This window comes from Lampris incognitus, chromosome 6 (assembly GCF_029633865.1).
Source record: "Lampris incognitus isolate fLamInc1 chromosome 6, fLamInc1.hap2, whole genome shotgun sequence".
In the NCBI taxonomy this organism is placed as follows: Eukaryota; Metazoa; Chordata; class Actinopteri; order Lampriformes; family Lampridae; genus Lampris; species Lampris incognitus.
The window spans coordinates 68,636,836-68,661,533 of record NC_079216.1 but is presented as its reverse complement, the minus strand read 5'-3'; the positions used below and the strand labels follow the sequence as shown (position 1 = coordinate 68,661,533).

The window sequence follows — 24,698 nt, the reverse complement described above, 5'->3', positions numbered from 1 at the left end:
TGGCTGCAGCTTCACATGTAGCATGGTTTCTGTCGCCTCTACACTCATTATGGAGTAACTTGGCTGCAGCTTCACATGTAGCATGGTTTCTGTCGCCTCTACACTCATCATGGAGTAACTTGGCTGCAGCTTCACATGTAGCATGGTTTCTGTCGCCTCTACACTCATCATGGAGTAACTTGGCTGCAGCTTCACATGTAGCATGGTTTCTGTCGCCTCTACACTCATCATGGAGTAACTAGGCTGCAGCTTCACATGTAGCATGGTTTCTGTCGCCTCTACACTCATCATGGAGTAACTAGGCTGCAGCTTCACATGTAGCATGGTTTCTGTCGCCTCTACACTCATCATGGAGTAACTAGGCTGCAGCTTCACATGTAGCATGGTTTCTGTCGCCTCTACACTCATCATGGAGTAACTTGGCTGCAGCTTCACATGTAGCATGGTTTCTGTCGCCTCTAAACTCATCATGGAGTAACTAGGCTGCAGCTTCACATGTAGCATGGTTTCTGTCGCCTCTACACTCATCATGGAGTAACTTGGCTGCAGCTTCACATGTAGCATGGTTTCTGTCGCCTCTACACTCATCATGGAGTAACTTGGCTGCAGCTTCACATGTAGCATGGTTTCTGTCGCCTCTACACTCATCATGGAGTAACTTGGCTGCAGCTTCACATGTAGCATGGTTTCTGTCGCCTCTACACTCATCATGGAGTAACTTGGCTGCAGCTTCACATGTAGCATGGTTTCTGTCGCCTCTACACTCATCATGGAGTAACTAGGCTGCAGCCTCACATGTAGCATGGTTTCTGTCGCCTCTACACTCATCATGGAGTAACTAGGCTGCAGCTTCACATGTAGCAGGGTTTCTGTCGCCTCTACACTCATCATGGAGTAACTAGGCTGCAGCTTCACATGTAGCATGGTTTCTGTCGCCTCTACACTCATCATGGAGTAACTTGGCTGCAGCTTCACATGTAGCATGGTTTCTGTTGCTGCTACACTCATCATGGAGTAACTTGGCTGCAGCTTCACATGTAGCATGGTTTCTGTCGCCTCAACACTCATCATGGAGTAACTAGGCTGCAGCTTCACATGTAGCATGGTTTCTGTCGCCGCTACACTCATCATGGAGTAACTAGGCTGCAGCTTCACATGTAGCATGGTTTCTGTCGCCTCTACACTCATCATGGAGTAACTTGGCTGCATCCTCACATGTAGCATGGTTTCTGTCGCCTCTACACTCATCATGGAGTAACTTGGCTGCATCCTCACATGTAGCATGGTTTCTGTTGCTGCTACACTCATCATGGAGTAACTAGGCTGCAGCTTCACATGTAGCATGGTTTCTGTTGCTGCTACACTCATCATGGAGTAACTAGGCTGCAGCTTCACATGTAGCATGGTTTCTGTCGCTGCTACACTCATCGGTACAGTACCACAAGTGAGGTTGTTGATAGTGTTAAAGAGATGGTAACGCCAAACTTAATGTGTTGTGTTTAGGTGAGCTTTGCCTTCCTGAACAACCTTCTACGTGTGATCAAGGGCACTTTGGACAGTCCTGCAGAAGATGGCGGCCCTCCCCTGCTGGAACTCCTGAGCAAGGCAAGGTTAACGGACGCCTAAAAACACACACACGCGGCCAAGTCTTTCCTGGGTTCTGTGCATGCATTGCAGGGAATGAGTTTGGCTCAGTACACAGTAGAGTTGAGAGAGTGAATCACCCAGATCGCCCTGTGAAACAACACTGCAGTCTCCCCGCTGCAGTCCCACACATGGCCCACAACAACAAACAACAGCAAGCTGGAGGACTTTATTTAATGGTGATACACTGTAAGGAGCAGTCATAGATTTCCATAAGCTCAGAATATGAATCCTGTCAGTAGCAGTGCTGCACACTGATGGTAGTATTACTGTGTTTGTGTATCACTGTGGTTGTGTACCAATACTGACAAATATTTAGGGTACAGCCGGCTGTCTACTGAATGTTAGGAGATGATCTGTATGATGGATACCAGTCTTAACAGCACTTTGTGTCAACATTCATTAATCTGAGGGGCGTCTGGGTAGCGTAGCAGTCTATTCAGTAGCCTACCAACACGGGGATCGCCGGTTCAAATCCCCGTGTTACCTCCGGCTTGGTCGGGCGACCCTACAGACACAATTGGCTGTGTCTATGGGTGGGAAGCCAGAAGTGGGTATGTGTCCTGGTTGCTGCACTAGCGCCTCCTCTGGTCGGTTGGGGCACCTGTTCGGGGGGGAGGGGGAACTGGGGGGAATAGCGTGATCCTCCTGCGTGCTATGTCCCCCTAGTGAAACTCCTCACTGTCAGGTGAAAAGAAGCGGCTGGTGACTCCACATGTATTGGAGGAGGCATGTGGTAGTCTGCAGCCCTGCCCGGATAAGCACGGGGTGGAGCAGAGACCGGGGTGGTTTGGAAGAGTGGGGTAATTGGTTGGGTGCAATTGGGGAATAGTGATAATGTACTTTTTAAGCACATTGTGTCTTTTTTTATTAACTCAGCTTAATTTTTAAGCATAATGAGTTTTTTCCCCATTAATTTAGCTTATTATTAACTTAGCAACTATTTGCTGTTGCTCCTTTCTTATAACAGTAGCACAACTTGGACTTGTTGATAATTTGCTGCTGCTCAATAAAGTCAGTTTGGTGAGGGCCATACACTGATTCATTTTAATCATATACTGAGGTATACACTGAGGTATACACTGATTCATTTTAATTATATACTGAGGTATACACTGAGGTATACACTGATTCATTTTAATCATATACTGAGGTGTACACTGAGGTATACACTGATTCATTTTAATTATATACTGAGGTATACACTGAGGTATACACTGATTCATTTTAATCATATACTGAGGTATACACTGAGGTATACACTGATTCATTTTAATCATATACTGAGGTATACACTGAGGTATACACTGATTCATTTTAATTATATACTGAGGTATACACTGAGGTAGACACTGATTCATTTTAATTATATACTGAGGTATACACTGAGGTATACACTGATTCATTTTAATTATATACTGAGGTATACACTGAGGTAGACACTGATTCATTTTAATTATATACTGAGGTATACACTGAGGTATACACTGATTCATTTTAATTATATACTGAGGTATACACTGAGGTATACACTGATTCATTTTAATTATATACTGAGGTATACACTGAGGTATACACTGATTCATTTTAATCATATACTGAGGTATACACTGAGGTATACACTGATTCATTTTAATCATATACTGAGGTATACACTGAGGTATACACTGATTCATTTTAATTATATACTGAGGTATACACTGAGGTATACACTGATTCATTTTAATCATATTCTGAGGTATACACTCAAGTATACACTGAGGTATACACTGATTCATTTTAATCATATACTGAGGTATACACTGAGGTGTATACTGAGGTATACACTGGTTCATTTTAATCATATACTGAGGTATACACTAAGGTGTATACTGAGGTATACACTGGTTCATTTTAATCATATACTGAGGTATACACTAAGGCGTATACTGAGGTATACACTGATTCATTTTAATCCTATACTGCGGTATACACTGAGGTGTATACTGAGGTATACACTGGTTCATTTTAATCCTATACTGAGGTATACTCTAAGGTGTATACTGAGGTATACACTGAGGTGTACACAGGTATACACTGAGGTATACACTGATTCATCTTAATCATATACTGAGTGTGTACACTGAGATATACACTGAGGTGTATATCTGTTCCCTGTGTGTGGACTATCAGTCTGCTGTCTGTTCCCTGTGTGTGGACTATCAGTCTGCTGTCTGTTCCCCGTGTGTGGACTATCAGTCTGCTGTCTGTTCCCCATGTGTGGACTATCAGTCTGCTGTCTGTTCCCTGTGTGTGGACTATCAGTCTGCTGTCTGTTCCCTGTGTGTGGACTATCAGTCTGCTGTCTGTTCCCCATGTGTGGACTATCAGTCTGCTGTCTGTTCCCCGTGTGTGGACTATCAGTCTGCTGTCTGTTCCCTGTGTGTGGACTATCAGTCTGCTGTCTGTTCCCTGTGTTTGGACTATCAGTCTGCTGTCTGTTCCCCATGTGTGGACTATCAGTCTGCTCTCTGTTCCCTGTGTGTGGACTATCAGTCTGCTGTCTGTTCCCTGTGTGTGGACTATCAGTCTGCTGTCTGTTCCCCATGTGTGGACTATCAGTCTGCTGTCTGTTCCCCATGTGTGGACTATCAGTCTGCTGTCTGTTCCCCGTGTGTGGACTATCAGTCTGCTGTCTGTTCCCCATGTGTGGACTATCAGTCTGCTGTCTGTTCCCCATGTGTGGACTATCAGTCTGCTCTCTGTTCCCTGTGTGTGGACTATCAGTCTGCTGTCTGTTCCCCATGTGTGGACTATCAGTCTGCTGTCTGTTCCCCATGTGTGGACTATCAGTCTGCTGTCTGTTCCCCGTGTGTGGACTATCAGTCTGCTGTCTGTTCCCTGTGTGTGGACTATCAGTCTGCTGTCTGTTCCCCATGTGTGGACTATCAGTCTGCTGTCTGTTCCCCATGTGTGGACTATCAGTCTGCTGTCTGTTCCCCGTGTGTGGACTATCAGTCTGCTGTCTGTTCCCTGTGTGTGGACTATCAGTCTGCTGTCTGTTCCCCATGTGTGGACTATCAGTCTGCTGTCTGTTCCCTGTGTGTGGACTATCAGTCTGCTGTCTGTTCCCTGTGTGTGGACTATCAGTCTGCTGTCTGTTCCCCATGTGTGGACTATCAGTCTGCTCTCTGTTCCCTGTGTGTGGACTATCAGTCTGCTGTCTGTTCCCCATGTGTGGACTATCAGTCTGCTGTCTGTTCCCTGTGTGTGGACTATCAGTCTGCTGTCTGTTCCCTGTGTGTGGACTATCAGTCTGCTCTCTGTTCCCTGTGTGTGGACTATCAGTCTGCTGTCTGTTCCCTGTGTGTGGACTATCAGTCTGCTGTCTGTTCCCCATGTGTGGACTATCAGTCTGCTGTCTGTTCCCTGTGTGTGGACTATCAGTCTGCTCTCTGTTCCCTGTGTGTGGACTATCAGTCTGCTGTCTGTTCCCTGTGTGTGGACTATCAGTCTGCTGTCTGTTCCCCATGTGTGGACTATCAGTCTGCTGTCTGTTCCCCATGTGTGGACTATCAGTCTGCTGTCTGTTCCCCGTGTGTGGACTATCAGTCTGCTGTCTGTTCCCCATGTGTGGACTATCAGTCTGCTGTCTGTTCCCCATGTGTGGACTATCAGTCTGCTGTCTGTTCCCCGTGTGTGGACTATCAGTCTGCTGTCTGTTCCCCGTGTGTGGACTATCAGTCTGCTGTCTGTTCCCTGTGTGTGGACTATCAGTCTGCTGTCTGTTCCCCATGTGTGGACTATCAGTCTGCTCTCTGTTCCCCGTGTGTGGACTATCAGTCTGCTGTCTGTTCCCCATGTGTGGACTATCAGTCTGCTGTCTGTTCCCCGTGTGTGGACTATCAGTCTGCTCTCTGTTCCCCGTGTGTGGACTATCAGTCTGCTGTCTGTTCCCTGTGTGTGGACTATCAGTCTGCTGTCTGTTCCCTGTGTGTGGACTATCAGTCTGCTGTCTGTTCCCTGTGTGTGGACTATCAGTCTGCTGTCTGTTCCCTGTGTGTGGACTATCAGTCTGCTGTCTGTTCCCCGTGTGTGGACTATCAGTCTGCTGTCTGTTCCCTGTGTGTGGACTATCAGTCTGCTGTCTGTTCCCTGTATGTGGACTATCAGTCTGCTGTCTGTTCCCCGTGTGTGGACTATCAGTCTGCTGTCTGTTTGCAGGCGTTTGGTGACAGCATCTGCCAGTGTCTGCAGAAGTACTGCCTCAACTACTCCACGGCACTCGTGTACCTGGACTCGCTGAAGCACAGACAGGACTTTGGCTCCTATGTGAAGGTATGGCAGGACTCGCTGCGTAGGTTATTTGTCTGTTAGTCGGCAGAGGCAAGGACGCTGTGTACTTTGACACCAGGCAGGAAGTGGGAAACAGCTGTGTCGCTGGCTGAACAGCCGTGACTGGTTCGCCGTCACCACGGCTCACCAGAGACCGGAATGTGGCTCCGTATCTTCTGCTGTTGTGCAACTTTCTCTGTCACTCACAATTTTGTCTACTGGGGTTTTTTTGTTTTGTGTTTAGTGTTTTTGCGGCTCTGAGATCTTTTTTTTCTCCCGCCCAATTCCCCATGTCCACCTCCACCTCCACCTCCACTATCTCCTCCTCCCACTGCTTTGACAAGCCCCCAATTCTGTTTTCCTACCAACTCTCTGTCGCCCTCTGTCATTCTCTCCTTCTCTCCCCATCCATCGCTCAGTGGTGTGAGAGGAACGAACAGTGTCGCAGGTTGCAGCTTCGGGACCTTCTGGTGGCCCCCCTGCAGAGGCTGACCCGCTACCCGCTCCTGCTGAGGAACATAAGGAAGAGGTGCTGGACAGAGGAGGAGGAAGCCGCGCTCCAAGTTCTAGCGGAGCACGTTGACACTTCCATATGTGAGTTAATATTATTTCTTTTTTATTTCCTGCTCCCCTTTTTCTCCCCAACTGTGCTTGGCCAATTACCCCCCTCTGCTGATCCCTCCCGGTCACTGCTCCACCCCCTCTGCTGATCCCTCCCGGTCACTGCTCCACCCCCTCTGCTGATCCATCCCAGTCTCTGCTCCACCCTCTCTTCTGATCCATCCCGGTCACTGCTCCACCCCCTCTGCTGATCCGTCCCGGTCACTGCTCCACCCCCTCTGCTGATCCGTCCCGGTTACTGCTCCACCCCCTCTGCTGATCCCTCCCAGTCTCTGCTCCACCCCCTCTGCTGATCCGTCCCGGTCACTGCTCCACCCCCTCTGCTGATCCGTCCTGGTCTCTGCTCCACCCTCTCTTCTGATCCATCCCGGTCTCTACTACACCCCCTCTGCTGATCCCTCCCAGTCTCTGCTCCACCCCCTCTGCTGATCCATCCCGGTCACTGCTCCACCCCCTCTGCTGATCCGTCCCGGTCACTGCTCCACCCTCTCTGCTGATCCATCCCGGTCTCTACTACACCCCCTCTGCTGATCCGGGGAGGGCTGCAGACTACCACATGTCTCCTATACATGTGGAGTCACCAGCTGCTTCTTTTCACCTGACAGTGAGGAGTTTCACCAGGGGGACGTAGCGCGTGGGAGGGTCACACTATTCCCCCCAATTCCCCTCCCCCCTGAACGGGCACCCCGACCGACCAGAGGAGGCGCTATTACAGTGACCAGGACACATACCCACATCTAGCTTGTGTCTTTAGGGACACCCGAAGCGGGAGGTAACACGGGGATTCGAACTGGCGAGCCCCGTGTTGGTAGGCAACGTAATAGACCCCCACGCTACCCGGACGCAGTAATAGTATTTGTAAGTACCAGCGTTGTCTTCCTCACATTCCAGCACGTGTGAGAACCTGCAGTAGTGTCGTTCTCGCCACAGCTGAGGGTGTGTTGCTCGCTACATGGCGTGTGTCTGTATTGACCTGATTTGCGTGTCAGTTATGCAACCTACAGCGGCGGTTTACTGAGGGTGGTCACACACTGTGACTGACAGCAGCATGGGGAAGTGTCTGTTGCTGGCCCAGTATTCAGCAGTTCCTCAGCAGAGGACTGTTACTGATACACAAGCGAGCGACTGGCGCCGTACTCGCCCCGTGGCTCGGCGGTACGACCGGGTCTCCTCGGCTGCCGCCTGACGAGGGACACGCTCCACCGTCTTCCAAGTGACAGAAGACCCGGCAGTGTCCTTCAGGGGATTTGAACCCCGACGGTGCCAAAACGGCACGTTGGCAGCATGCGGTTTACAGATACCTCAAGAGCTGTCTCGCGTTTCAGCAGCTTTTCATGATGAGGATTTGTACGCCAACCAAGCGAGGCCGCCGTCAGTAGCGGTGAGGGGGTACCAGCCCAGTTCACAGCGAACAGGCCACATGCTTCATGGCCTTCAGCCAGGGGCCCTGATCATTTCGTCCTCACGGCGTGCCGGTGCGGTGGCCTGGTCGTGACGGTTTACTCTGTAACTAGCACACCTGTGGGAAATATGCAGCAGCCGTGCAGCAGCCGTGCAGCAGCCTGCGTTTTTATTGGAGGTGTAATTCCAGGCAGCGAACCAGTCTGACCACCCAAATCTCTGATAATGTTCTTTCCCATAACCATTAAAGGGTGTGGCGGACATTTTGACGGTTGCGCAGGGAGTTGGTGCTAGAATAGGCGGGGGGGTGGGGTGGGGGGGTGGGGGGGTATTGTTAGCACGGTCCATACAGGATAAAAAAGGCCAATGTCCCATGGGTGTGGGAGGAGAGTTACCATAAAAGATGAGCAGTCCTGATAAAACATCACACCCGTGTTTTACAGACAGCAACACTAAACCGGGATCCGCTGAGGCCACATGAGGTCACATGTGATGTATTACTACATGAAACGCCGCTGTCACTCACGAGGGCCCGCAACCACCTCTCATTTGAATAGTTCATGTCAATGTGGCTATATTACTTCAGGTGTTACTTCAGGTATTACTACTGGTGTTACTTCAGCTATTACTTCTGGTGTTACTTCAGGTATTACTTCTGGTGTTACTTCAGGTGTTACTTCAGGTGTTACTTCAGGTAATACTTCAGGTGTTTCTTCGGGTGTTACTTTAGTTATTACTTCAGGTGTTACTTTAGTTATTGCTTCAGGTGTTTCTTCGGGTGTTACTTCAGGTGTTACTTCAGGTGTTTCTTCAGGTATTACTACTGGTGTTACTTCAGGTGTTACTTTATGTGTTACTTTAGTTATTACTTCAGGTATTACTTCAGGTGTTACTACTGGTGTTACTTCAGGTGTTTCTTCAGGTGTTACTTTAGTTATTACTTCAGGTGTTACTTTAGTTATTGCTTCAAGTGTTTCTTCGGGTATTACTTCAGGTGTTACTTCAGGTGTTTCTTCAGGTGTTTCTTCGGGTATTACTTCAGGTGTTACTTCAGGTGTTACTTCAGGTGTTACTTTAGTTGTTACTTCAGGTGTTACTTCAGGTGTAACTTCAGGTACTACTTCAGGTGTTTCTTCAGGTGTTACTTCAGGTATATTACTTCTGGTGTTACTTCAGGTATTACTTCAGATACATTACTTCTGGTGTTACTTCAGGCATTACTTCAGATACATTACTTCTGGTGTTCAGGTGTTACTTCAGGTATTACTTCAGGTGTTACTTCGGGCATTACTTCAGGTGTTACTTCAGGTATTACTTCTGGTGTTACTTCAGGTGTAACTTCAGGTGTTTCTTCAGGTGTTTCTTCAGGTATTACTTCTGCTGTTACTTCAGGTATTACTACTGGTGTTACTTCAGGTGTTACTTTATGTGTTACTTTAGTTATTACTTCAGGTATTACTTCAGGTGTTACTACTGGTGTTACTTCAGGTATTACTTCAGGTGTTACTTCAGGTATTACTTCAGGTGTTTCTTCGGGTATTACTTCAGGTGTTACTTTAGTTATTACTTCAGGTGTTACTTTAGTTATTGCTTCAGGTGTTTCTTCGGGTATTACTTCAGGTGTTACTTCAGGTGTTACTTTAGTTGTTACTTCAGGTGTTACTTCAGGTGTAACTTCAGGTACTACTTCAGGTGTTTCTTCAGGTGTTACTTCAGGTATATTACTTCTGGTGTTACTTCAGGTATTACTTCAGATACATTACTTCTGGTGTTCAGGTGTTACTTCAGGTATTACTTCAGGTGTTACTTCAGGTATTACTTCAGATACATTACTTCTGGTGTTCAGGTGTTACTTCAGGTACTACTTCAGGTGTTTCTTCAGGTGTTACTTCAGGTATATTACTTCTGGTGTTACTTCAGGTATTACTTCAGATATATTACTTCTGGTGTTACTTCAGGCATTACTTCAGATACATTACTTCTGGTGTTCAGGTGTTACTTCAGGTATTACTTCAGGTGTTACTTCGGGCATTACTTCAGGTGTTACTTCAGGTATTACTTCTGGTGTTACTTCAGGTGTAACTTCAGGTGTTTCTTCAGGTGTTTCTTCAGGTATTACTTCTGCTGTTACTTCAGGTATTACTACTGGTGTTACTTCAGGTGTTACTTTATGTGTTACTTTAGTTATTACTTCAGGTATTACTTCAGGTGTTACTACTGGTGTTACTTCAGGTATTACTTCAGGTGTTACTTCAGGTATTACTTCAGGTGTTTCTTCGGGTATTACTTCAGGTGTTACTTTAGTTATTACTTCAGGTGTTACTTTAGTTATTGCTTCAGGTGTTTCTTCGGGTATTACTTCAGGTGTTACTTCAGGTGTTTCTTCAGGTGTTTCTTCGGGTATTACTTCAGGTGTTACTTTAGTTATTACTTCAGGTGTTACTTCAGGTATTACTTCAGGTGTTTCTTCAGGTATTACTTCAGGCATTCAGGTGTTACTTCAGGTGTTACTTTAGTTATTACTTCAGGTGTTTCTTCGGGTATTACTTCAGGTGTTACTTATGGTGTTACTTCAGGTGTTACTTCAGGTATTACTTCAGGTGTAACTTCAGGTGTAACTTCAGGTGTTTCTTCAGGTGTTACTTCAGGTGTTACTTCAGGCATTACTTCAGGTGTTACTTCAGGTATTACTTCAGGTGTTACTTTAGTTATTACTTCAGGTGTTTCTTTGGGTATTACTTCAGGTATTACTTCAGGTGTTACTTTAGTTATTACTTCAGGTGTTACTTCAGGTGTTACTTCAGGTATTACTTCAGGTGTTACTTCAGATATTACTTCAGGTGTTACTTCAGGTGTAACTTTAGGTATTACTTCAGGTGTTACTTCAGGTATTACTTCGGGTGTTACTTCAGGTATTACTACTGGTGTTACTTCAGGTGTTACTTCAGGTATTACTTCAGGTGTTACTCCAGGTATTACTTCAGGTGTTACTCCAGGTATTACTTCAGGTGTTACTTCAGGTATTACTTCAGTGGAGCAGTGAATGCTCACAAGCAACTTACACATCGGTGCCATATTAAAACTCAGAATGTGTGTATTAACAGAGTACTCTCCCAGCAGTCTGGAGTTGTTTTTTTTTGGCCCCCCCCGCCTTTTTTCTCCCCAGTTGTACCCAACCAATTACCCCACTCTTCCGAGTCATCCCGGTCTCTGCTCCACCACTCTTCCGAGCCGCCCTTGTCTCTGCTCCACCTCTCTTCCGAGCCGTCCCGGTCTCTGCTCCACCTCTCTTCCGAGCCGCCCCTGTCTCTGCTCCACCTCTCTTCCGAGCCGCCCCGTTCTCTGCTCCACCTCTCTTCCGAGCCGCCCCTGTCTCTGCTCCACCTCTCTTCCGAGCCGTCCCGGTCTCTGCTCCACCTCTCTTCCGAGCCGCCCCTGTCTCTGCTCCACCTCTCTTCCGAGCCGTCCCGGTCTCTGCTCCACCTCTCTTCCGAGCCGCCCCTGTCTCTGCTCCACCACTCTTCCGAGCCGCCCCGGTCTCTGCTCCACCTCTCTTCCGAGCCGCCCCTGTCTCTGCTCCACCACTCTTCCGAGCCGCCCCTGTCTCTGCTCCACCTCTCTTCCGAGCCGCCCCGTTCTCTGCTCCACCTCTCTTCCGAGCCGCCCCTGTCTCTGCTCCACCTCTCTTCCGAGCCGTCCCGGTCTCTGCTCCACCTCTCTTCCGAGCCGCCCCTGTCTCTGCTCCACCTCTCTTCCGAGCCGCCCCTGTCTCTGCTCCACCTCTCTTCCGAGCCGCCCCTGTCTCTGCTCCACCTCTCTTCCGAGCCGCCCCTGTCTCTGCTCCACCACTCTTCCGAGCCGCCCCGTTCTCTGCTCCACCTCTCTTCCGAGCCGTCCCGGTCTCTGCTCCACCACTCTTCCGAGCCGCCCTTGTCTCTGCTCCACCTCTCTTCCGAGCCGCCCCTGTCTCTGCTCCACCTCTCTTCCGAGCCGCCCCTGTCTCTGCTCCACCACTCTTCCGAGCCGCCCCGTTCTCTGCTCCACCACTCTTCCGAGCCGCCCTTGTCTCTGCTCCACCTCTCTTCCGAGCCGCCCCTGTCTCTGCTCCACCACTCTTCCGAGCCGCCCCGGTCTCTGCTCCACCTCTCTTCCAAGCCGCCCCTGTCTCTGCTCCACCACTCTTCCGAGCCGCCCCTGTCTCTGCTCCACCTCTCTTCCGAGCCGCCCCGTTCTCTGCTCCACCTCTCTCCCGAGCCGCCCCTGTCTCTGCTCCACCTCTCTTCCGAGCCGTCCCGGTCTCTGCTCCACCTCTCTTCCGAGCCGCCCCTGTCTCTGCTCCACCTCTCTTCCGAGCCGCCCCTGTCTCTGCTCCACCACTCTTCCGAGCCGCCCCGTTCTCTGCTCCACCACTCTTCCGAGCCGCCCTTGTCTCTGCTCCACCTCTCTTCCGAGCCGCCCCTGTCTCTGCTCCACCTCTCTTCCGAGCCGCCCCGGTCTCTGCTCCACCTCTCTTCCGAGCCGCCCCGTTCTCTGCTCCACCACTCTTCCGAGCCGCCCTTGTCTCTGCTCCACCTCTCTTCCGAGCCGCCCCTGTCTCTGCTCCACCTCTCTTCCGAGCCGCCCCGGTCTCTGCTCCACCACTCTTCCGAGCCGCCCCGTTCTCTGCTCCACCACTCTTCCGAGCCGCCCTTGTCTCTGCTCCACCTCTCTTCCGAGCCGCCCCTGTCTCTGCTCCACCTCTCTTCCGAGCCGCCCCTGTCTCTGCTCCACCACTCTTCCGAGCCGCCCCGGTCTCTGCTCCACCACTCTTCCGAGCCGTCCTTGTCTCTGCTCCACCTCTCTTCCAAGCCGCCCCTGTCTCTGCTCCACCACTCTTCCGAGCCGCCCCGGTCTCTGCTCCACCACTCTTCCGAGCCGCCCTGGTCTCTGCTCCACCACTCTTCCGAGCCGCCCTTGTCTCTGCTCCACCTCTCTTCCGAGCCGCCCCTGTCTCTGCTCCACCACTCTTCCGAGCCGCCCCGGTCTCTGCTCCACCTCTCTTCCAAGCCGCCCCTGTCTCTGCTCCACCACTCTTCCGAGCCGCCCCGGTCTCTGCTCCACCTCTCTTCCGAGCCGTCCCGGTCTCTGCTCCACCTCCTCTGCTGGTCCGGGGAGGGCTGCAGACTACCACATGCCTCCTCCCATACATGTGGAGTCACCAGCCGCTTCCTTTCACCTGACAGTGAGGAGTTTCACCAGGGGGACGTAGCACGTGGGAGGATCACGCTACTCCCCCCAGTCCCCCCTCCCCCCTGAACAGATCCCCTGACCGATCAGGAGGCGCTAGTGCAGCAACCAGGACACATACCCACATCCGGCTTCCCACCCACAGACACGGCCAATTGTGTCTGTAGGGATGCCCGACCAAGCCGGAGGTAACACGGGGATTCGAACCGGCGATCCTTGTGCTGGTAGGCAAGGGAATAAACTGCTACACGACCTGGAAACCCAGACTCGTTCTTAAATTGGCAGCCATGTTTCATCAGGGCAGTTTGGGCATTCTGCCCTGAGTTTAAGGGAGACATCTCCGGTAGAAAGCGTTTAAAGATGAATGAGCTGCAGCTCTTGTCTGTGTCTCCTGTGTCTCCTGTGTCTCCTGTGTGTGCAGGTGATTTGGAGGGGAAGGTCAAGTGGCTGGACAACTACCAGAAGGTGAAACAGTTGAGAGATGCCCTGGTGTGGCTGCCTGTGTGGGAGAGAGACAAGCGCGCCTTTATCCCTGAGGTTTGTGCGTGCGTGCATGTGTGTGTGTGTGTTTGTGCTTTGCGTATGTGGATTGCATGAGAGACAAAGACAGACAGAATGAAAGATGATGGATTTTGTGTGTGGTGGGCAGCGTGCAGCAGATTTGCTCCACATCTTCACGACCCATTGTTTGTGTGCAGACAACATGACACAGTCACTGAGCTGCGACGTGAAGTGAAACGCATGACGCAGCTCTCACGGAAGAGATGCGCCACATTTCAGCACATCTGACTTGACCTACGTGTTTACTCGGTTTCGTCTGTCGGTGTCAGAGGTCACAGTGGTTGAAGCCAGTGCACCTGTCCTACCCTGCAGAGCTCTTTCTGACCCGGGTCTGACCATTCACTTCTGCATTTCATGTTCAGAATCTGAAACACCTGCTGAAGGCGGTCACCCTGGAGAACCTCATCTCTCATAGAAGTCTCCTGCAGGAGGGGAGACTCGTGCTCGCAGGTTGGTGCCAGCCAGAACAGGTATCATCACAGCTGTGGACTCGTCACTGGGACCCGACTCGAGTCGTAAATTTGGTGACTTCAGACTGCGATTCTTGACTTCAGATATGTTACTAAATGACTTGTCCTAATCCCACTTTCATCCAACAGAAGTAAAGCGAAACAAGTCAAGTTACAGCCCCACCCCCACCCCCCACCCCCTTGCTGCTATGGCAGCACATGGCTGCAGCCAATCAGATGAGAGAAAGTGCTCCATCATAAATTTGAAATTGCAATAAAAATTCCACCCATCCATTATCCAAGCCGCTTATCTGAATTCAGGTCGTGGGATGCTGGAGCCTATCCCAGGAGCCACTGGGTGGCGAGCAAGGAGCCACCCTGGACACACCGCCAGTCCATCACAGAGCGCACACATCACACACACATTCACACCCAGGGACTTGTAGTACAGCCGAGTCACCTGACCTACATGTGTTTGGACTGTGGGAGGAAACCGGAGCCCCCGGAGGAAACCCACACACACACAGTTTTGATGGATTAGGGAAATTAAATGAAATTTAATTTGATCCAAAACACATTAAGAACTAGGGGTCTGCGGTGGTGTAGCGGTCTAAGCATGGGCTTTGTGTCGATGCAGTTGCCCACTGGGGACCGGGGTTCGCCCCGGTCTCGTCAGATCCGACTATGGCCGGACTCGATGAAGCAGCAGTCATTGGCAACGCCGTCTTCAGGAGGGGGGCGGAGTCGGCTGGTGTTCATCACACGACTGCATCTGTGTGTGTGTGTGTGTGTGTGTGTGTGTGGGGGGAAAAAGCAGTGGTTCGGCCTGGAGTCGCCTTGTCACGGAAGGAGTCGCCTTGTCACGGAAGGAGTCGCCTTGTCACGGAAGGAGTCGCCTTGTCACGGAAGGAGTCGCCTTGTCACGGAAGGAGTCGCCTTGTCACTTCCGTGACAAGGCGACTCCTTCCAGACTGCCGGCCGGAGAGACGCGGTTGGTGAACGCATGCAGTACGAGGGTGGGGTTTGAACTAAAATAGGGATCGATTGGCCACTAAATTGGGAGAAAAAGGGAAAAATCAGAAATACATTTATAAATTACAAACACATTAAGAATTTTATGACTCAGAAAATTAAGTTAAGGACTTTTGGCGTGATTCATCCTGGTCAGCGTAACTTGGGACTTGACTTCAGACTCGACCATCTTTACTTGGGTCTTGACTCAGGCTTCAATGTCAAGACTTGAAACTTACTTGTTACCTGAAAATCAGTGTCTTTGTCCCATCTCTGCATATTTATACAAGTCAAATGAAACCACTGCACCAGCACACAAGGTTTATGACGTTGAGTCTGACAGTCTGAGATTTCCAAGTCTCCTAAAGCCGCTTTGTGTCTGCCACCAGAGAACACGAAGCTAATCGACGTGTATGTGTTCTTGTTTGACGAATTCCTCCTGTTGACAAAGATGAAGAGGAGCAAAAAGGTACAGCACAGCATGTTCTTCTAGTCTTGCACCTATGGGCCAGTGCAGGACACAGATGGTGCTAGCTCCACAACAGGCTTTTAGCTGGTTTCCCATACAAGACTTAATATCTTCCTCTCTGTCTGCCCTGGGCTACCATGCTCCCCTGCGTCCTGTAGCGGTCCATTGGACCAGAGCAGAATCCTCTGAGGTCGCCACAGAACATGGAGCTGGATCAGCTGCTGAAGGAGGGCAGCACCTTCACAGTCATGGATCAGCCCGTCTCTCTGGACCGACTGCAGCTCAAGAACATCGACCAGCTCAACGCCTCAAGTAGGTGACAGGGGCGTAGCGTTATCAGGAAGTTTCGGGTGAGATGCTGCGATGACTTAGAGGGGTCCATGATTTGATAATCAAATGTCGTGAACGGACAGGCTGTGGGAAGAAAACGTAGCAAGGCAAATATGATGGACTTGTTTCTTCATATAAACCGATGCTTTATTTGATCCTTTGCTTCCAGCGTCGGGGCTGCCTCACTCGTTCATTCTCATGCACCAGAACCGCTACCAGCAGTGCATCGCTGCATTCATCCTGCAGGCGCCGTCCGAGTCGGCTAAGGTATGTCTGTCAAAGCCTGAATGGATTCAGTTAAGCTGCATGAGAAGTCTCAAAGGTCATGCCAACTTCTTCACGCAGGCATTCAGCCACAGGCCATGTCTGATAACGGCTGTCAGGGACGAGGAGATCGCCCTGATTGCATAATTGTTTGCCCAACCGGAATCTGTCCCATGAACGTGCTCAGAGCTGTGTTTTTCATATCTAAAAGCCTCTCCCATCTGGATGATGTCCACATGCCTCTCCCATCTGGATGATGTGCACAGAGGTTCAAAGTAAATGTTTATCCCTCATTCCACAAGACTGGCGTCAGCTTTACCGAGTTAATTACTGACAGTATACAAGCTTATTGGTATTCAGCCTGGATTTTGATTTCATTTCTACATTAATTTTCCATTTGTGTGTCCAGCTGATTTACAAGTAAAGTTATGGTTATACCTTCCCAGCCACAAAATGGATCTTCCCTAGAACCTGGCACACACGCACACGGGACTTCAGCTGCGTTAAAAATGTTGTTGGTCCAATTCGGTTTTTCTGTAGATGTGGCCAGGTTGGTGAAAGACAATAGACTGCTGTGTTGTGAAACCATAAACTGGATCTTATCCACTCCTTATCATATTCACGTATTCACTCATTAGTCTCTTCAGAAGATACGGTTGCCTCATACAAAGAGGAACTAAAAAGAATGGCCAGCGTTACCCAGTACATCCACGTTGTTCATGCAAAATCAGCAAGTTGCCCATCTGGTTCATAAGCCTGAGCCAGTTCTTCTCCTTATACCCCCCCCCCTTCTTTATTCTGCAGAAAGTGTGGATGTCAAAGATAGAGGGCGCCATGACCGCACTGCTGAAGCTGGACTCCCAGCAGCCGCGAGTCAAGAGCGCCTCCCTGTGGCTGGAGTCCTCCCAGATATGAGCCATTTGACCTACTGAATGCACTCCCACGCTCCCCGGAAGTCTGTACATTACTGTACTGCAATAAAGTACCTTTGTAACATGTTTACCTTGAAAAGTATATCGCTGGAACAGGCTCCAATAAATGGTGGCTCGTGTTTTTGTGTTATTGTGTGTGGGACAGTGTTTAGCATCGCAGGTACTGTGGACACCCCATGGAAAATAGAAACAAGTTTTATTTACTTTTAGTCATAATGGAGAATTAGAAAAGCAAATGATGCATTTACCATAGTACACTTCTAACAACTCCTTATAGTTCAGGTGGTCGCTGACTGAGGATGCTGTGATGCAGTGAAGGTCCTCTCGCTGGCGACAGGGAGCAGGACAACAAGACATCGGCCTAAGGCACACTCACGAACCACCAAACATGTTTGGACAAAGCATCGAACGTGTGTGAGCCACAAGCCAGTCCATTCATCATGCATGACAACTGACATCAACGCTAAACAAGCCACAAGTCAGTGTAGGTCTACAGCGCTGGTCTGTGAAACCAGTCCGACACTGACAAACGTATGTACACGCTGCTGCCGCTGCAGCTTTTTCTAGTCACTTGTCATTTCAAACATTTTTACAGGAATAAGTAATAGCCGTAGTGCTAATGAGCAATTAAATACACCCGGATGTCAACCTTAAGGTTAAAAAAATGCTGAAGCGGGTATGAAGTCAGTGGTCCTGTGTCTGTGGCAGGGACTCCAGGGCTGCGTGGATGAGCCCTGCGTACAAATAAGGTGCTTCTCTACGCTGCAGGGACCGTGGAAATGCATGAATTAGTCAAGTGCATTATCAAAGGCAGCAGGGAGGAAATACTGCTGATATCCAGGCTTTGGAAATAGTGCCTTTTCTGTGCCAATCTGAGGTAGACATAAATCAATGCAACCGGGTGTCCAAAAAGTGTCTTGGACAGATGGACATCCCTGTAGAGAGCCTACGGGCTTAACAAGCTAGCGTGACGAGCGCAAGGCCCTCCGGACGCCACGCCCGTGCAAAATACTAGAAACCTGCACGGTCTGTCGTTTGACTGAAGGTTATACAGCAAACTCCAGTCCTTGGACGATTGCACGCAAGCTGGTAACCAGTATGAGATAAGCTGACAAGCATACACAAAACAAAGAGATGCATTTTTACAAGTCTTCCTTACACACCACACAGGTTGTCGTGAGCCTCTGGTAACCCCCCTACTTCAAAATCAGCATTGGCATCCCCAACCAATGTGAGATACAGAGGAGGTTTCAAGCATCCAACAGAGGAAATGTAGACGGACAACACAGCCATCCTACCGCACACACAGCCATCCTACTGCACACACATCCAGCTACTGTACACACGTCCAGCTACTGTACACACATCCAGCTACTGTACACACAGCCATCCTACTGCACACACATCCATCCTACTGCACACACATCCAGCTACTGTACACACGTCCAGCTACTGTACACACAGCCATCCTACTGTACACACATCCATCCTACTGTACACACATCCATCCTACCGCACACACAGCCATCCTACTGCACACACATCCAGCTACTGTACACACGTCCAGCTACTGTACACACATCCAGCTACTGTACACACAGCCATCCTACTGTACACACATCCAGCTACTGTACACACAGCCATCCTACTGCACACACATCCATCCTACTGCACACACATCCAGCTACTGTACACACGTCCAGCTACTGTACACACGTCCAGCTACTGTACACACAGCCATCCTACTGCACACACATCCATCCTACTGCACACACATCCAGCTACTGTACACACGTCCAGCTACTGTACACACATCCAGCTACTGTACACACAGCCATCCTACTGTACACACATCCATCCTACTGCACACACATCCAGCTACTGTACACACGTCCAGCTACTGTACACACGTCCAGCTACTGTACACACAGCCATCCTACTGTACACACAGCCATCCTACTGTACACACGTCCATCCTACTGTACACACGTCCAGCTACTGCACACGTCCAGCTACTGTACACACAGCCATCCTACCGCACACACAGCCATCCTACTGCACACACGTCCAGCTACTGTACACACGTCCAGCTACTGTACACACGTCCAGCTACTGTACACACAGCCATCCTACTGTACACACATCCATCCTACTGCACACACATCCAGCTACTGTACACACGTCCAGCTACTGTACACACATCCAGCTACTGTACACACATCCAGCTACTGTACACACGTCCAGTTACTGCACACACGTCCAGCTACTGTACACACAGCCATCCTACTGTACACACATCCATCCTACTGCACACACATCCAGCTACTGTACACACAGCCATCCTACTGTACACACATCCATCCTACTGCACACACATCCAGCTACTGTACAAACATCCAGCTACTGTACACACGGCCAGCTACTGTACACACGTCCAGCTACTGTACACACAGCCATCCTACTGTACACACATCCATCCTACTGCACACACATCCAGCTACTGTACAAACATCCAGTTACTGTACACACGTCCAGCTACTGTACACACGTCCAGCTACTGTACACACGTCCAGCTACTGTACACACAGCCATCCTACTGTACACACATCCATCCTACTGCACACACATCCAGCTACTGTACAAACATCCAGTTACTGTACACACATCCAGCTACTGTACACACGTCCAGTTACTGTACACACGTCCAGCTACTGTACACACGTCCATCCTACTGTACACACATCCAGCTACTGTACAAACATCCAGCTACTGTACACACATCCAGCTACTGTACACACATCCAGTTACTGTACACACGTCCAGTTACTGTACACACAGCCATCCTACTGCACACACAGCCATCCTACTGCACACACAGCCATCCTACTGTACACACATCCAGCTACTGTACAAACATCCAGTTACTGTACACACGTCCAGTTACTGCACACACATCCAGCTACTGTACACACATCCATCCTACTGCACACACATCCAGCTACTGTACAAACATCCAGTTACTGTACACACATCCAGCTACTGTACACACATCCAGTTACTGTACACACATCCAGCTACTGTACACACATCCAGCTACTGTACACACGTCCAGTTACTGTACACACAGCCATCCTACTGCACACACAGCCATCCTACTGTACACACATCCAGCTACTGTACAAACATCCAGTTACTGTACACACGTCCAGTTACTGCACACACGTCCAGCTACTGTACACACGTCCAGCTACTGTACACACATCCATCCTACTGCACACACGTCCAGCTACTGCACACACGTCCAGCTACTGTACACACATCCAGCTACTAGACCAAAACACTCAGATCGTACAACCACATCACACACAGCCACAGTTATTGCTTGCAAGCAGGACACACAGCTGCAGCAGTAGTGGATGCTGCTGAGTGGAGACAGGCAGCATAAGAAACCAAACACACGAGCATCTTTAGTGGCTGCAACATCAGAGTTAACAAAAAAAAGCATCAACATTTCCAAGAAATTATAACAAAAGAAAAAGATTCATTCCTCTTTGTATAAATGGTTAGCACAGCAACAACAAAGGCAAATGTTTACAAAAATCTGTCAAATGTTCCGCCAATAAAATTAAGGGCTGAATTAAAACAACTCGGAGAAAAGCAAATAGAATTCTTTAACAAAAATACTGAAAAAATAGAGGTGAACAAATCAAGGCTATTGTCTTGCCTATATTTCCCCATTTTACAGACTCCCGCAGACATTCTTTGGTCATGGGGTAGGGGCGACGACTGAACCACTCTGCCCCCACAGGCCAAACCGTGCAACTGCCTCAGCTTCCAAATGATTCATACTCATTTACATATATTCAAAGTGTTCTCTGCAGTGCAGTGTAGCTCTACATTTGTAAAGTCATAAAATGTGATTCCCAACACATCCTCGAAAAAAGTAAGCACTTCCCTTTTGTTCGTATCATCACAACACAAAACGGGTCCCGGGACACCAAGCCCAACAGTCGAACTACTGCCTCTCACCAGTCCCAGCTCAGTTAGGCGGGTTATTTGTACAGCGGTGGCCGATGTGGTGCCACATCCTCCTTCCTGGAAACGCTGATGTGGCATGACAGAAATAACAAGATGCCTGCAACTTAGTTTTGCAAATCGCTAAATTCATGCTGAATTTTCAAGCGACATCAATTAAAATACCATAATGATGGCAAATATTTTTCCATCGCCATGTATAACTGCTGAGTATCTAAAATAAGGAAGTATGGTGGCGTGAGAGGAAGAAAAGCTGTACTGAAACAGTCCGAGGGGCGAAAGGGAAGGGCAGTAGTTGCTGCTTTTACTTGGTTTGGGTTGAGTGTTCAAAGGTATTATTTGTTTGATTATTTAAAAGTACAATCCTGAAGATCTGTCTTTCATTTACTGACACCTACAGTGTGGTACCAACGGTAAATACAGCAGTTGCTGACCACTCCAAACCAGAGACCCGCCTGTGAGGTTGTCCGTGCTGTTGCGTCGGCACTAAAAAACACCTGATGCTGCAGCATCGTCTTCTGAGCTCGGTTCGCCATATCTGCCAGCAACATCAGCCTCGCTTTCTCTTCTGACTTACCGCTTCCTGCCTTATGCTTCTGCACTCGGCTGCCATGTTTAAAACATATAAGACTGGGCGCGCCGTCATTTCTCTAAATCCTACCCAACACAAGTCATCAAAACGGGACGCTGCAAACACTTTCGTCATTTGCAGACTCATGGCTGAGCGCTTGCCTTTAATACGCCGGCGACAGACAGTATGGGAAAGGACTCTTGTATGCATTTAAGTCTCCAGGATTGTAGCTTCAGATATCTTATTTAGAGGAGAGATACTCAGGACATTTACACACAACAAATATAATGAACAATACAGACCATTTGAAGACGTTTCTTGAACCAAATAAACACTTATTTACTCAACACCTGTAGGGCAGCAGTGACTTTAAACACCATTATAACATTCACTATGACAAATTACTTCCAAAAAGCACTTTCAGTGTTATTCCCCGGCTTAGCCCTCCTAACCACTGACCATCAACACTTACACCAACCACTAAAGCTGTGAGGTTTACAGTGCCAAAGCAAAATGGTAGTTATCGTGGATGAGAGGAAATGGATGGTGCTGTTCAGCTCTCCCTGTCTCCACTCTGTTGCAGCCCACAAGAGCAGCAAAGGCACAATACAGATACGGACTATCCCACCCTGCTCCCTCCCCTGGCTCAGCTGTGGTTCCTATGCAGCCTCAAACATGCATCTTTTCAACCTTGGGCTGTGTGAGGATGACTGGTCCCCAGACCAAGCCTCCCAACACGGCAGCTTTTCACACGGGAGCCAGAGATGAAGAGTTGTAGTCATGGGGGGCTGGCATCATTCAACTGAGTCTGTCAGTTATAGTGCACATTGAATATGGAACGTAACGCTTCCCTCTGTCCACTGGGGGATAGAGAGGGTGGGTAGAGGGCTGAGAGATCAGCCCTGAAGCTCTTCGTAGCACGTTTCACACACCCGCACAGGCTTCTTTGAGGACGGTGTGAGGGCGTTCTTGGCCGAACACTCAGCACAGAAGATATTTCCACAATGTCTGCAGTGGTGCTGGATTTTCACAAATTGGGAGGAAACACACAGATTGTATCAGCATCTCAGCAGACGCACAGCAAACACGTTAAAAATCTCAATGCAGTGATTTTCACTAGGCACATTCTGTATGGCTTTGGTTGTGTGTGACTAGTTCAACTCATCAAAACTGAAGGTATAACTCAAATCTAACCTTCCGGACGGTGACGGAGAAGCCCTTCCCACAGGCCATGCAGTTCTGCACCTCGTGGTCCTCGGCCCACTTCCTGGTCAGAGACTGTGATTGCTTGATCTTAAAAAAGACCAATGCCACATGTCACAATCAGAGCATCTGTCTTGATACGTACACATATTAAACATTTCTCAGACGGGCTCTTGTGTTTGTATCACGGAATGGCTTTTCTTTTTTTTTCTTTTTAAATTTATTTCTGATTTTTCCCTTTTGCTCCCAATTTAGTGGCCAATCGATCTCTATTTTAGTTAAAACTCCCACCCTCGTACTGCATGCGTTCACCAACTGCATCTCTCCGGCCGGCAGTCTCGAAGGAGTCGCCTCCCCATTTTCGCGACAAGGCAACTCCAGGCCGAACCACTGCTTTTTCCCACACACATAGAGACGCATTCATGTGACGAACACAAGCCGACTCCACCCCCCTCCCCAAGACGGCGTTGCCAATTATTGCTGCTTCATCGAGTCCGGCCATAGTCGGACCTGACGAGACCGGGGTGCGAACCCCGGTCCCCAGTGGGCAACTGCATCAACACAAAGCCGATGCTTAGACCGCTACACCACCGCGGACCCTGGAATGGCTTTTCAATACCAGACTGCCAGCGTCTCATAGAAAGACGCCATCTCTCTTTGGTGTGACTCCAATATGAGGTCCAGTGTCACGATGGGTCTTACCTGCAGCGACTGGTTCTCTCTGCCCAGTTCTTGCATGGCTGCTGTCGTATCATCCAGCTTCCTTTTCATTTCCACCAATTTGGCCTGCAGTTTCTCTATCTCACCCTCACCTTTCACACACCTAAAAGCGTAACATAGAGGGTGCCAACATAAACGCAAACAAATGGTTCAGGGATTTTTCAAAAACCCTCTCTAAGGCCTTCCACATTCTACCGTGGGGGCTTTAAAGCACCTTGTTTTCAGGCTTGACATCCCCATTTATATATATATATATATATATATATATATATATATATACATATATCAAAGGCCACTCATCAATATAATGAAAACATTTCATATTATTATATTATTTTGTGCATGTGTAGTTTATAGCATGTGCCATGCCTGAGCGATGATGCTTGGAAAAAAATGTACAGACACACCTTTCTAACAGGGCCCGTCTCTCATCTTGGTTATTCTGGACGGTGGCCTCCAGCACTGCAATCTCTCCCCTCAGCTCGTCTGTCTGTTTCTCCAGCTCGCCAACACGCCGCTGGCTGCCCTGCCACTCCCTCTTCAGTGTAGCCACGTTCTCGTTCAGAGCGGTCACCTGCACACCCAGCTTAGCTTCTGCCTCCTCCCCACGCTTCACCTGCTCCTCTCTAGCCCGCTTCTCTGCCGCCTTTTTATAGGGAGGGAGGCATGGATGATTTAGCATGAGTGATCCAATGGATTGTGATCCGTTCATTCAAATGCAACAAATTCAGCGACAGACTGATAGAAATCCTGGCCAAACTAAAAAGGCCACATTTTCTGAAGAATATTTACGCATGTTTCAGCTGAATTTTAAGTTCGGTACAAGTCTATGAGGAACTTGAAGTGAACTGTGACCTCATCAATCCTATCCTTTCTACATTTCAAACCTTCTGAATTTAATTTCCACAGGGAAATGTTTCGCACGAAAAGTTGAGTAACTTAAATTA

The 24,698-nt window shown here is 49.0% G+C and overlaps 2 protein-coding genes across 3 annotated transcripts in view; one reads left to right on the top strand and one right to left on the bottom strand.

The window, feature by feature from the left end:
* Window positions 1–17,335, top strand: part of plekhg7 (pleckstrin homology domain containing, family G (with RhoGef domain) member 7) — a 31,141-nt gene extending 13,806 nt beyond the window's left edge. Inside the window, exons 9-17 of one of the 2 annotated variants that reach the window (XM_056282169.1) lie at window positions 1,504–1,605; window positions 5,848–5,961; window positions 6,378–6,552; window positions 13,628–13,743; window positions 14,130–14,217; window positions 15,617–15,696; window positions 15,855–16,008; window positions 16,196–16,293; window positions 17,095–17,335. In XM_056282169.1, coding sequence (XP_056138144.1) covers window positions 1,504–1,605; window positions 5,848–5,961; window positions 6,378–6,552; window positions 13,628–13,743; window positions 14,130–14,217; window positions 15,617–15,696; window positions 15,855–16,008; window positions 16,196–16,293; window positions 17,095–17,205 — 1,038 coding nt within the window. In that variant the 3' untranslated portion in view covers window positions 17,206–17,335. The remainder of the gene's footprint in view (window positions 1–1,503; window positions 1,606–5,847; window positions 5,962–6,377; window positions 6,553–13,627; window positions 13,744–14,129; window positions 14,218–15,616; window positions 15,697–15,854; window positions 16,009–16,195; window positions 16,294–17,094) is intronic. The other variant, XM_056282170.1, reaches the window with a different exon arrangement.
* Window positions 17,336–20,741: 3,406 nt separating this feature from the next.
* eea1 (early endosome antigen 1) overlaps window positions 20,742–24,698 on the bottom strand; it is a 43,871-nt gene continuing 39,914 nt past the window's right edge. The window contains exons 26-29 of the mRNA XM_056281581.1: window positions 24,159–24,397; window positions 23,734–23,854; window positions 23,023–23,121; window positions 20,742–22,847 (exon numbers count right to left, since the gene is read on the bottom strand). Coding sequence (XP_056137556.1) covers window positions 22,725–22,847; window positions 23,023–23,121; window positions 23,734–23,854; window positions 24,159–24,397 — 582 coding nt within the window. The 3' untranslated portion in view covers window positions 20,742–22,724. The remainder of the gene's footprint in view (window positions 22,848–23,022; window positions 23,122–23,733; window positions 23,855–24,158; window positions 24,398–24,698) is intronic.